General features: G+C 25.8%; 1 protein-coding gene across 1 annotated transcript; it reads left to right on the top strand.

Moving 5' to 3' along the window:
- Nucleotides 1-5,822: 5,822 nt before the first annotated feature.
- On the top strand, nt 5,823-13,861 carry LOC124924403 (protein DETOXIFICATION 16-like). The gene is made up of 14 exons (XM_047464445.1): nt 5,823-6,086; nt 6,156-6,700; nt 7,341-7,427; nt 7,505-7,561; nt 7,642-7,880; nt 7,993-8,111; nt 8,318-8,404; nt 8,571-8,634; nt 10,883-11,144; nt 12,542-12,628; nt 12,710-12,766; nt 12,837-13,299; nt 13,506-13,592; nt 13,759-13,861. Exons 1-12 carry the CDS (start codon nt 5,823-5,825, stop codon nt 13,084-13,086), a joined length of 2,118 nt encoding a protein of 705 aa, XP_047320401.1. The 3' UTR covers nt 13,087-13,299; nt 13,506-13,592; nt 13,759-13,861.
- Nucleotides 13,862-14,104: the final 243 nt, after the last annotated feature.

Raw genomic sequence — 14,104 nt, 5'->3', positions numbered from 1 at the left:
TTGTTATATAATTTTTTTTATATTTAAAAAATACCTACAAAAAATACATGCTTAAATTTTCATGTACTAACGTTGACGTAACAGCTTTAAATCAAAACGATGACATTTTTCCTATTATTAGAAGGGGAATATAGTTAGTGTTTGAAAAGGTTATTGAAAAATATGAAAAAGGAAAATGAAAAATATAATTAAATAAAAGAAAAAATGTCAACATTTTTTAAACAATTTTTTTAATCACCGTTAACATAAAGTTGACATGTCGCGCTGTGTTTCAAAATTTTGGCCGGTATTTTTGGGTATTTTTTAAATACAACCAAATGTAAATTTGTAAAATATAATGTACTCAAATATCTTTATTTCAACCATATAAAATTATTGTGCATATCAGAAACAAAAGCCTCAAACCTCTTCTTGATTAGATTCTTAGTATGGCTGGTTCTCGGATTAAAGTTTCTCGGACGGGTTTTTCTTATATAAAGGCCTTGTTTGAGGAAGGGGTTTTTTTTGGATTTTGTCTGAGTTATATCCAAAAAAATCTTTTTCGATAAAAGGTAGGAAAAAACTGGTTTTTAAAATTTAAAGACTAATTTGCCCTTTGACTTTAGAAGATATATGGTGTAAGCGAGAGAATGATGGTTTAGAGAGAAGATAAAATTAGAGGGTAGTTTTGGTATTTAAATGATAAAATTATTTAATTTAATGGTTGATAAGATGTTTAGATTTTGGGATAAAAACTGTGTTTAATCTCAAAAACTCCATCAAACGAGACAAAAGAGGGTACCATAAATATGAATTCAAATTTCCAGAAATAAATGCTGATAGAAATTAATTTAACAAATTTATGTAAAGTTTAAAAAAAAATGGAAAAAAAAAAATAGTGATGGTTTATTATTTTAAGAATATGATAATTATTTTTAGATAAAAAAAAAATACTTTATATAAAAAAAATAAAAAATAATAATTTAAAATTTATAATATTTTATCATTATTATTTACAAATTAAATTATGCAATAAATGAGAAAGATTGAAAAGATATTAAACAGGACTCTGGGTTATTTTGAACAAGATTAAGACCCATGCTTGCTGCGAAGTTGGCAGTCTGAAAGAAACAGAAGAGGAAAATGACTATCCTCTCCACCCTTCCAATTTTGTAGACTTGTTTGTTTTAATAATAAACCATCAAAGTAGGCATTAATGAGCAAATTTGCTAAGATTGTCATTTTGAAGAGACTTTGAAAAAAATAATTACAAGAACTGAACTAATATATATTTGTATTTATATAATAAATTTTATTTATGTAAACTTTCCATTTTTTGTGGTTAAGAATCTTAAGATATAAAAATGAGATTTATGTTTCAAGATTTCTCCTTTTTTTTTTTTTTTTTTTTTTTTTTTTTTTAGAGAAAAAGCTTTTGTATATATAGAACTTTACTATGACATTTTTATATGGACCATTTAAAAAGAAAAACTTCATTATGACATGTTGGTTCTCCCTAGAAGATTTGTTGGTCCCCATGTTCTAATTTAATAATATTGATTTTGAATTTCTCTATATTTTTATTAAATAATCATTTGATTATAATGTTAATAGATTACTCTATTTTTATTCAGCATAAACAAAATAAATTTTAAATTTAATGATATTTTTTTTATTAAAAAAATACATAGCAATTAAAATATATACTATATATAATATAATTATATTATTAAATAATTATATTTCTAAACTTAACATAAACTAATATATTTATATTTATTTTTTAAAATTAATATAATAAGTAATGTATAAAGATATTATGTAATTATTTTTTTTCAAGTTAAGAGAAATTATTAGCAGAGGAAAATTAGGATGTATAATTTTAAATGGAATGACAGTAATCTGATTCTGATTTACCAAAAAAAATAACAATTTTTTTTTCTCTTTTCTTTCTTTATTCTTTATTATTTTTCCAACTAATAATAATATAAATTTTTACTTAGTATTGTTTGGATTGAAGTTTAAAAAATATTATGTATAAACACCACATTTTATTCCTAAGTTTATAATTAAATTTATGTTTATTTAAATAAAATAAAAATAGTAAATTAAATAGATTTAAAATGAATTTTATTATTTAATTTATTTGTGTTTTTTTTTTCAAGAAAATTGATGCTTAAAAAAAACACTTGTGTGCCTTGAGGGATTTTGTTTGAAGGCTCGAGGAAGAGACAACCAATGAAATTAGAGCAAGGAGGGTTTGAAAGAGAGGGAAGAAATGAATAGATTTTAATTTTTGAGTTCTTTAGATTTGAAAATATTGGGTAGATTTTCGAACTTTGATTTGAAATATCTTTCGGGTAAAAAGTATTTTTTTTTTTTTAACATTTGAATTTATATATTGAATAAAAATACTTAGCTGATGTATTTTTGGTTTGATTATTAATCTATTCGGTTTGAATTTGTATTTCGAAATCATATATAACTACTTGTATGAGTCTAGAACGAGTTTTCTTTTGTTTGCTCGCATTTAGGTGGGTGGATTATGCTAGTTAGGAAAACAAGAAAATGTAAGAAATATCCCGTTGTTTCATCATTTGATTAGTGCTCTTTGCGATCGAATCGACACTTTTCTTACCGCCTATTATTTTTTAACTAAACAAGTCTGAATTGTTAATACACTTTACAATTAGCTAAAATGTTTATTTATATTTTATTTTTTTAATTAATTTTTTATTTTCTTTTGTATGTATTATTTATCGAGTTTTTTGCAACTCGTTTATAGGTACTAGTATTTTTATTTTAAATTTATCTAAAAAAATAATATTTATTTCGAATAACGATTTAGTTAAAATGATGTTCTGAAATATATATTTTTAAATTTTATATATTAATTGGTTTAATTATTAAAATGTATTTTTATATTAAAATTTAAATTTAATAAAACAGAGTAAAAATATTATATGTATTTTAATTAATTAAATAAATAATTTAATTGTTAGAATAATAATAATTTAATAAAGAGAAAATTTCTAAAAAAAAAACAAGACAGAATTTCAGAAAACAAAATATCAAACTAGACCAATCTTGTTATCTAAATTTTGTAAGTTATAAAATAAAAATTATTTGGCAAAAAGGTTTCAGTCTAAAATTTTAATCATTTTTTATATATAATTATAAATAAATAAATTAAATTTTCTTTTTTTATCAACTTTTAAAAGATTATGATTGTAAATAATTAAAGAATACTTTAAAAAAGCAAAAATTGAAAGTTAGCCTAAGTTGTATAATTATTATTACCAAAATTTCAAATTAGACAAAACCTATCATGGAGAAAAACATGAGATCCGTGGTAGGTTAGATCTTGTTTACAATCATTAAATACTAATCTTTTATTCATTAAATACTAAAATTCTAATCTTATTCGTGGTAAGTTAGATTTGACACCATTTGTTCATTTATTTCTTATTCATTAAATACTAACCTTTTATTTAAAAAATATTAAATATTAATAAGTAAAATTTTATCCAAATCCATTTTGTTCACTCTTAGGTCTTTTTCGGTCTAAGGGTAGGTTCTTTTGGTTTCTAAACAAATTTAACAAAAATTAATTTTTTAATCCATCACCTTTTAACGATTATATCAACAATTTCATTAACTAAAATACTAAATTTTTTATTTTATTTATATATTAATAATTTTTAAATTTTTTACCAAAAATAATCAAGACCTCCTCAAATTATCACTTATTTTTTTTTCTAGTTTAAAAAACCTAATTCGAAAGTAGATAAAAACATGAGATCTGTAGTAGGTTAGATCTTGTTTACTTGAGTTATTTAATACCATTTGTTCATTTATTTTTTATTCATTAAATCAATATTAAACAAAATATAATATTTTATTTAAAAATATTAAATATTAATAAGTAAAATTCTATCCAAATCTATTTTGTTCACTCTCACACCTTATTCAGTCCAATTTATTTAAATAATTTAGAGAAAAAAATAAAATGATTGGTGACGATTTTAAAAAATAATAATATTTTTTTGATAAAAAGTTTAAAAGATATTAATATAATAAATAAAATAAAAAATAATAATTTAAAATAATAAATATTTTATTATGTTAATTAAAAAATTAAATAATTTAATGGATGTATCCGAAGAATGCTTTACTCTTCAATTTATATACCTACAGCATATAATAAAAAAGTACAAGTATAAAAAGGTGTGTAAAGTGTAATTATGTATGATGTGACCTTTCTTGATATAAGTCAGTCGGCAGTTCTCATTACAAAATGTGTACTGACATTTATTTTTATTTTTATAAAAGTAGTTAAATATATGAATTCAAAGTAATATCTGTTACAATAAATGACTCGTTTGAGGAAATATATATATATATATATATATATATTAGGTTTTACTTTATTTTATCCTAAAAACCTTTATTTGAAAATCCTTATTTAGTAAAAATTAAGAAAAAAATAGTTTTTAAAATTTAAAAACTAATTTATCCTTTGACTTTAGAAGGTAATATGTATGTGAGAAAATGATGATTTAAAGACAAGATAAAATTAGAGGGTAATTTTAATATTTAAATAATAAGATTATTTAATTTAATGATTGATAAGATATTTGAGTTTTGGAATAAAAACTAGGTTTTATCCCAAAAACTCTTTCATCACACTCGAGCTCTCTCGGATAATTTTTTTTAATGAAAATAAAAATTTTTTTTTTAGTGATTTTGGGAAGTCAATGATAATTTTGGATAAAAATATCTAAATAATATTAATATATAATAATAATATAAAATAAAGAATAATTTAATATTTTAGTTAATAACAAAAATATGAAAAAGATGAATAATGTTTTTTAGATCTGAGTAATTGAAATACACCAAACCGAACAAGATGAAAAAGGCTTTATACTCTTTTATTAGTTGTATGAATATAATTCAACTTAGCTTATTAGGATAAGGTAGAGTTAGAAACTTGTCTCAAATGGGCTATTTGGAAATTTTATTCAAAATTTCAACAATTAAAGATAAAAAAATATTTAAATTATATTAATATATAATAATAAATTAAAAAATAATAATATAAAATAGATGTAAAAAATAGAATTACTTTTAAAATAAAATATATTTAATTATAACTTTTATGTTTATGTTTGGGAATTTTAGTTTATTTAAGTAACCCAATAAAAAGTTAACACCATTTTACACTATCTCATTCATTAATTTATTAAATCATTCCATTAATTAATTAAACTTCTAAAATATTATCGATTTAAAATTATTATTTTTTATTTTATTTATATATATTAATACATTTTAATTCATTTTATAAAAAAAATAAATTTTATCTATTTAAAATATCACTAATTTCCTCTCAAAGTTATTTAAATAACTTTTATTGAACAAGTCATAATTTATTACTTACCATTACTATAACAAATTATTATGCAAAATCTCCACTGAATCAAACGGACCCATATATACCATGGCCTTGTTTGAGGAAGTGGTTTTTTTGATTTTGTCTGGGTTTTATCCAAAAAAAACTCTTTTTTGATAATAAGTAGGAAAAAATTAGTTTTTAAAATTTAAAGACTAATTTGTCCTTTCACTTTAGAAGATATGGTGTAGGTGAGAGAATGACGAATTAGAGCCAGAAGATAAAATTAGAAAATAGTTTTGGTATTTAAATAATAAAATTATTTGATTTGATAGTTAATAAGAGGTTGTTTTTTGAGATAAAAACTGAGTTTTATTCCAAAAACGGCATTATATAAAGTTCTCTTTGTTGTGGTTTCCAATTTCATTATTACTTGACATTAATAGCCATGGATAGAGGTCTTGAATCTTCTCTGATCTTGTCGAGCTCTAAAAATGGCGAAACTAATGCTACTAATATTATTGATTGGAATGACATATTAAATGAGCTGAAGAAACAGATCAAACTGGCCGGACCACTCATTATCGTTAGCTTTCTTCAGTTCAGTCTTCAGATTATATCAGTCATGTTCATCGGCCACGTCAGCGAGCTATCTCTCGCCGGAGCTTCCTTAGCAACTTCTTTCTCCGGCGTCACCTCCTTTAGCCTTATGGTAATAAAAAAATAATTTATTTATTTTTATTGTCTTTTAATTAATAATTAATAGTAAATATATATGTAGTTAGGCATGGGAGGTGCATTGGAAACGTTATGTGGGCAAGCTTATGGTGCAAAAGAATACTATATGCTTGGTATATACCTTCAAAGATCTGTTCTTGTTTTAATGATCATGGCTATTCCATTGGCTTTCATTATGGGTTTTACACAAAATATATTGATTTTTTGTGGCCAAGATGTTGAGATTTCATTTGAAGCTGGGACTTATGCTATTTGGTTGATCCCTTGTATATTCCCTTATGGGATTCTTCAGTGTCAGCTTCGGTTCTTGCAAGCTCAGAATGTTGTGAGCCCCTTGACCTTTACAACCGGATTGAGCACAATTTTTCACATTTTATTATGTTGGTTATTCGTTTTTGAGCTCGAGTTTGGGGCCAAAGGGGCGGCGATTTCGATTGCTATTTCGTATTGGGTTAATGTGTTCTTGTTGGCAGCTTATATTAGGTTTTCTGGTTCTTGTCGAAATACTTGGAATGGGTTTTCTATGGAGGGTTTGAATGATCTATTTGGTTTTCTTTCTCTTGGAATTCCTTCGGCTCTTATGATTTGGTGAGTGGAGGAGGTAGTATTCAATTTTTATATTTTTTTTAATACTTTTTTAAAAAGAATATATAGAAAAGTATAATATTGGTTAAGTTAGTGATATATTTGAAAGGGTTAAAATTTTAAGATTAAAATATTTTCATTCTTTTTTTGGGGTTAACAGTTTTTTTTTGGGTTTTGTTAAACCTGTTTTGATTGATTTATAAGGTTATTTAAAGTTTCAATTAGTTGAATTATTTAAATTTTATAAAAATAAAATATAGGTATTTTGTATTATAATTGATATAAGAGATTTGATGATAAAAATGATATACTGATTTAATAGAGAGAATTTCAAATACATTGGTTAAAATTCTAAAATAATCACAAAACTCATATCAAAGGAGCTTTAATGTTCTATATTTTAAGGGCAGAACAATATAGGGTTGGGCTTAAGTCTAGTCCAATAATTTATTTATTTATTATTTAGTAATTTTTATAATAAAGAATGAATATTTTACCTTGATTGAATTCTTCCGAAATGCATTTTTTTTTTTTTTTTTTTTTTTTTTTTTTTTTTTTTTTTTACATTAGGTTCATGCTCATTATTTTCATTTGATTTTTGATTATTTAAACCTAGATGAATTAATTAAATCAATATTTTCAGCTTGGAGTTTTGGTCGTACGAGTTTTTGGTTCTTATGTCGGGTCTACTGCCTAACCCTCAACTAGAAACTTCGATGATGACAATAAGGTGTTTACTTTGTTTTATTTGCTTGTCTTTATTACTATTTTTACTAACTTTCAGATTTATTAAATTTGCATGTGCAGCCTTAATACAAGTGCACTTGTATTTAGAATCCCATATGGTCTAGGAAGTGCAATAAGGTACAAATAGAAAGAAATAACATTAATTTGTTACCAAGGAAATCTATTTATTTATCTAAACACTTATTTTTTATTCCTAGCACGAGAGTGTCTAATGAGTTAGGAGCAGGACAACCATATGCGGCTCGTCTGGCTGTGTTTGTGGTGTTGTTTTTATCGGCCATAGAAGGGTTGATAGGAAGTTTAGTTGCGGTTTGGGTTAGAAATTTTTGGGGATATATGTTTACGAATGAAGAAGAAGTTGTCAATTACATGGCTTACATAATGCCTTTGCTCGCAGCTTCCAATTTCATCGATGGAATTCAAGCCGTCTTCTCGGGTAGGTTATATTTTCAAATTTTTGTTGTTGTTGTTGTTGTTATAAGTGTATTTTTAAGCTTAAAATGAGTTAAATAAAGAGCATATGTTAATTATTATTATTGTAAAACAAGGTGTTGCAAGAGGGTGTGGTTGGCAAAAGATTGGTGCATATGTGAATTTGGGGGCTTATTACCTTATTGGACTTCCTGCTGCTGTGTTCTTGACTTTTATTATCAAAGTTGGAGGCCAGGTGAAAAGACATTTATACCCCTTGTTTTCTTTTTTGAAAAACAATTATTCAATATATATAGTCTTTCTAAACCCTAGACACTTTCTAGATTATTGTCATAATAATTATTATTTTTGATATTTTTACTAACATCATAAATAAATAAATAAATGGAGCTCATAATAAAAATGCCCATTATTGATGTGGATTGAACTTGTATGAGACAGGGTCTTTGGATTGGGATCATGTTTGGAAGTAGCTTTCAGGCAGTTTTGCTTTTAGTCATTACCATGAAACTTGATTGGGAACTTCAGGTATTTTAATTATTATTATTAGTAATATATTCCTTTATAATAATTTTATTGAACCTACATCAAATTGAGAGAATTAAAAGTATTTCTAAATTAATAGGTTTAATTTAAATTAATGTTCGATTTTGTTTATATTTAACATTTATAGTTATTTCGATTTGAATGTCAGGCAAAGAAGGCAAGGGAAAGAATTTACTTTGGTAGCTTACCAATAGATATTTCATCATCAATAAGTTGAAGCCATCTTTGTGTATTTTTTTTTCAAGAGTGAATTTTGTTACAGATTAAACTCGAAAGTATGGACTGAGTTTTCTACTGTATGGACTGAGTTTTCTACTGTATGGGGTGAGTTGGTTTTCTATTTAGTTTAGTGAAAATTTTGAATAATTATATTACAGATTAAACTCGAAAGTATATTTACATAATATATATCTCTACATTAAAAAAAATGTAATTTAACAATAAAATAGTTTAATGGTTAAAATATAATCTTCCAAATTGTGGACCAATATTTGAGAAATTTATAAAAAATTAAACTAGGGAATAATGATGAATTTGAGTAGCTAAGATAGTTATTTGAAAAATCATAGGATTAAATTAGGGAACATGTAGATACATGTAATAATGTGAATTATTATTATTATTATTATTATTTTTTTTAAAAATGGTTAATGAGAATTTGAGAAATAATAGTAATATATATAATGATGTTTAACTTTTAAAGTGTCCGATTGTCGGGTCGAGAATTGTGGTTAATTTGGATATATATATATATATATATATATATATATATATATATATATATATATATATATATATATATATATGAGAGTAAATAGATATTTAGGTCGGATTTTGGGATGATCTGTCCGTAAACTTAAAACGGTTAAAAATAAAATTAAAAATACTACAGGTATGTTTTGAACTTGTAACATAACAAAACAAGTACAACATTTTAACCAATTAGACTAATAAGACTTTATATTTTAAATTTAACACCAAATTTGATGAACGCGGGACGTTTTAAAAATACAAGTTAACTTTTTAACTAACTATAATATATATATATATATATATATATATATATATATATATATATATATATATATATATATATATATATATATATATATATATATATATATATATATATATATATATATATATATATATATATATATATATATATATATATAATGATGCTTAATTTTGAAAGTGTCCGGATTGTCGGGGCGAGAGCTGTGATTAATTTGGATATATATGTGAGAGTAAATGGATATTTGGGTCGGATTGTGGGTTCACCCACCATAAACTTAAAACGGTTAAAAATAAAATTAAAAATGCTACAAGTGTGTTTTGAACTTGCAACCTTACAAAATAAGTACAACCTTTTAACCAACTAGGTTAATAAGACTTTATATTTTAAAACCAACACCAAATTTGATGAACGCGAGATGTTTTAACAATATATGTTCAACTTTTTAAACTAACTAATATATATATATAAAGATACTTAATTTTCAAAGTGTCCGGATTGCCGGGTTGAGAGATATGATTCATTTAGATATATATGTGAGAGTAAATGAATATTTGAGTCAGATTGTGGGTTGACCTGCCCATAAACTTAAAACGGTTAAAAATAAAATTAAAAATGCTACAATATGCTTTGAACTTGCAACATAACAAAACAAATATACTCTTTAACTAGCTAGACTAATAAGATTTTATATTTTAAATTCAACACCAAATTTGATAAACGCGATACGTTTTAACAATATAAGTTCAACTTTTTAACTAACGAATAAACTGTGGTTAATTTGGATATATATGTGAGAATAAATTAAAAATATTATCACATTTTAACAGTAATTTTTAAATAGGTAAATACATAGTTTATTATTAATAATAATTATTATAATACATTTTATGTTTCAATTTATTTATATATAATTGTTATTAATATATATATTTAAAATATTGGTCTATATTTATTTGATATATAATTAATTAATAACATTTAAAAAAAATTAAAATTAATATGAAAATATATATATATTACAATAAAATTTTAATTATTTACAATATTAAATACAATAATAATAAATAAATATATAACAATATGAAAGTAATAAAATTAATACAAAAAGATAAACTTTAATTTTAAGATAAGCTTCTGTCTGCTCAAAAGGAACCATCTGAAGCTGCTCCCCCTACGTCTGAGCAGAATTAGATCCCGTCTGCTGAAGGGAGAACCCTCTAAAGAAGCTGAGCAGCTCTAAGTTCCTGTTTTCAAGAAGGCGTCTGAAGCAGAAGCTGTTCAACTTCCTTCTTCCTCATGTAAGTAGGCACCCAAAGTCGCTATGCAAATTTCATCAGACGACTCCTCGTCTGAAGAGAAACGACCCTCCCACAAGTCCAAACGTCCCTTCCCTTAATCATCCTCCAAGAAGTCTCTCCCTAATAAAATCCTCTACTTTAAAGACATATCGGTATTTATCAAGGATTTGCGCGACGAAATCGAAGGAGAAGGCAAAGAATCTTGGGCAATGGTCAATGTGCCTCGAGTCTCATCTCCTGATAAGGAATCAGAGCTCTCTATTCAAGTAAGTCTTCGACCTGAACCTATTTTCTCTTTTCTAGTTGGTTCCCACATCATCTCTTCAATCCACTCTTCTTCTGAGGAGGCTTCTCTAGGAACGAATGTTTTCCGGCAATTCTTTTTGGAAGCTATTGCGCCGATGCAGTAGAGCATCCACTCTATATCTAATAGGTTGGAGATTCTGGAAGACCAGACCTTTGTGGATGCCCCTGCAAACAAAGAGATTGTAAGAACTTCGGGTGATATCTCGATAATCTGAAACCAGTTGACTAGGATGCAGTCTTATCTGGTCAAGCAAAACTTCGAACTTCACAACTAGACTAAGTCTTTTATGCAATATGTTAGGATTTGTATCTCCCAAATCCAACATGTTTGAAACAATCTGTAAAAATGCGAGAAAGAAGAACACAAGAAGACACAAATTTATAGTGGTTCACTCAAATTGAGCTACGTCCACTTCAGCCACCACCAGATTTCACTATGAAGAAAGAAGAAGGAATACAAAGTTTTTTGCCTCATACTTTATCTCTCTAGAATTCTGTCTTCACAATGTAAACCCTTAATAATCACATATTTATAGGGTAAACATTCAGGTAATAAACCTAAATAACTTTGGTCAGGCCCAAGCCCAAAACCAAAAAGAAAACCCAATACACTCTTATTAACAATGTAGAGTTTATTATAAGTGTATGCTCCATAACTCAACAATCTCCCACTTGGAGACTAATTTCATCATCTCTCGATCGGTAGTGGCTTTCTATCCGGTGTCTTACCGAAGAAGACCAACTGAAGTTGCGCACAACTTCAGTTTCTTATTTGTCACAACTTTCGTCAACATATCAGTTGGATTCTCACTCCCGGGAATATTCTCAAGAGCTAATACTCCATTTTCTAAAGCTGACCGGATGAAATGATAACAAACTTGTATATACTTCATCCTGCCATGATAAACATGATTCTTTGCCAAATGAATGGCACTCTGATTTTCGCATCGCAACACAATTTAGTGATATATTTAAAGGGTTAAAATTTTAAGATTAACGTATTTTCATTTTTTCTTTGAGGTTAACATTTTTTTGGGGTTTTTGTTAAACCTGTCTTGATTGATTTATAAGGTTATTTAAAGTTCTAATTAGTTGAATTATTTAAATTTTATAATAAAAATAAAATATAGGTATTTTGTATTTTAATTGATATAAGATATTTGATGATAAAAATGATATACTGATTTAATAGAGAGAATTTTAAATACATTGGTTAAAATTCTAAAAAAATCACAAAACTCATATCAAAGGAGCTTTAATGTTCTATTTTAAGGGCAGAACAATATATAGGGTTACTGGGCTTAAGTCTAGTCCAAGAATTTATTTATTTATTATTTAGTATTTCTTATAATAAAGAATGAATATTTTACCTTGATTGAATTCTTCAAAATGCATTTCTTTTTTGATTTTTTTTTTTACATTAAGTTCATGCTCATTATTTTCATTTGATTTTTGATTATTTAAACCTAGATGAATTAATTAAATCAATATTTTCAGCTTGGAGTTTTGGTCGTACGAGTTTTTGGTTCTTATGTCGGGTCTACTGCCTAACCCTCAACTAGAAACTTCGATGATGACAATAAGGTGTTTGTTTACTTTGTTTTATTTGCTTGTCTTTATTACCATTTTTACTAACTTTCATATTTATTAAATTTGCATGTGCAGCCTTAATACAAGTGCACTTGTATTTAGAATCCCATATGGTCTAGGAAGTGCAATAAGGTACAAAATAGATTAATTTGTTACCAAGGAAATCTATTTATTTATCTAAACACTTATTTTTTATTCCTAGCACGAGAGTGTCTAATGAGTTAGGAGCAGGACAACCATATGCGGCTCGTCTGGCTGTGTTTGTGGTGTTGTTTTTATCGGCCATAGAAGGGTTGATAGGAAGTTTAGTTGCGGTTTGGGTTAGAAATTTTTGGGGATATATGTTTACGAATGAAGAAGAAGTTGTCAATTACATGGCTTACATAATGCCTTTACTCGCAGCTTCCAATTTCATCGATGGAATTCAAGCCGTCTTCTCGGGTAGGTTATAATTTTCAAATTTTGTTGTTGTTGTAAGGAAGTATTTTTAAGCTTGAAATGAGTTAAATAAAGAGCATATGTTAATTAATATTTTTGTAAAACAAGGTGTTGCAAGAGGGTGTGGTTGGCAAAAAATTGGTGCATATGTGAATTTGGGGGCTTATTACCTTATTGGACTTCCTGCTGCTGTGTTCTTGACTTTTATTATCAAAGTTGGAGGCCAGGTGAAAAGACATTTATACCCCTTGTTTTCTTTTTTGAAAAACAATTATTCAATATATATAGTCTTTCTAAACCCTAGACACTTTCTAGATTATTGTCATAATAATTATTATTTTTGATATTTTTACTAACATCATAAATAAATAAATAAATGGAGCTCATAATAAAAATGCCCATTATTGATGTGGATTGAACTTGTATGAGACAGGGTCTTTGGATTGGGATCATGTTTGGAAGTAGCTTTCAGGCAGTTTTGCTTTTAGTCATTACCATGAAACTTGATTGGGAACTTCAGGTATTTTAATTATTATTATTAGTAATATATTCCTTTATAATAATTTTATTGAACCTACATCAAATTGAGAGAATTAAAAGTATTTCTAAATTAATAGGTTTAATTTAAATTAATGTTCGATTTTGTTTATATTTAACATTTATAGTTATTTCGATTTGAATGTCAGGCAAAGAAGGCAAGGGAAAGAATTTACTTTGGTAGCTTACCAATAGATATTTCATCATCAATAAGTTGAAGCCATCTTTGTGTATTTTTTTTTCAAGAGTGAATTTTGTTACAGATTAAACTCGAAAGTATGGACTGAGTTTTCTACTGTATGGACTGAGTTTTCTACTGTATGGGGTGAGTTGGTTTTCTATTTAGTTTAGTGAAAATTTTGAATGATTATATTACAGATTAAACTCGAAAGTATATTTACATAATATATATCTCTACATTAAAAAAAAATGTAATTTAACAATAAAAAATAGTTTAATGGTTAAAATATAATGTTCCAAATTGTGGACAAATAT

This window comes from Impatiens glandulifera, chromosome 2 (assembly GCF_907164915.1).
Source record: "Impatiens glandulifera chromosome 2, dImpGla2.1, whole genome shotgun sequence".
Taxonomy (NCBI): domain Eukaryota; kingdom Viridiplantae; phylum Streptophyta; class Magnoliopsida; order Ericales; family Balsaminaceae; genus Impatiens; species Impatiens glandulifera.
Note: the sequence above shows the minus strand (reverse complement) of the source record. Positions and strands in the feature narration are given on the sequence as shown.

Excerpts from the sequence above, each read along its gene's own strand:
- LOC124924403 (XM_047464445.1), top strand. The coding sequence starts at position 5,823 with ATGGATAGAGGTCTTGAATCTTCTCTGATCTTGTCGAGCTCTAAAAAT. Across the intron at positions 11,145-12,541 it reads GAAGCTATTGCGCCGATGCA|CTTGGAGTTTTGGTCGTACG; the intron begins GTAGAGCATCCA and ends CAATATTTTCAG. Across the intron at positions 12,629-12,709 it reads ACTTCGATGATGACAATAAG|CCTTAATACAAGTGCACTTG; the intron begins GTGTTTGTTTAC and ends TTGCATGTGCAG.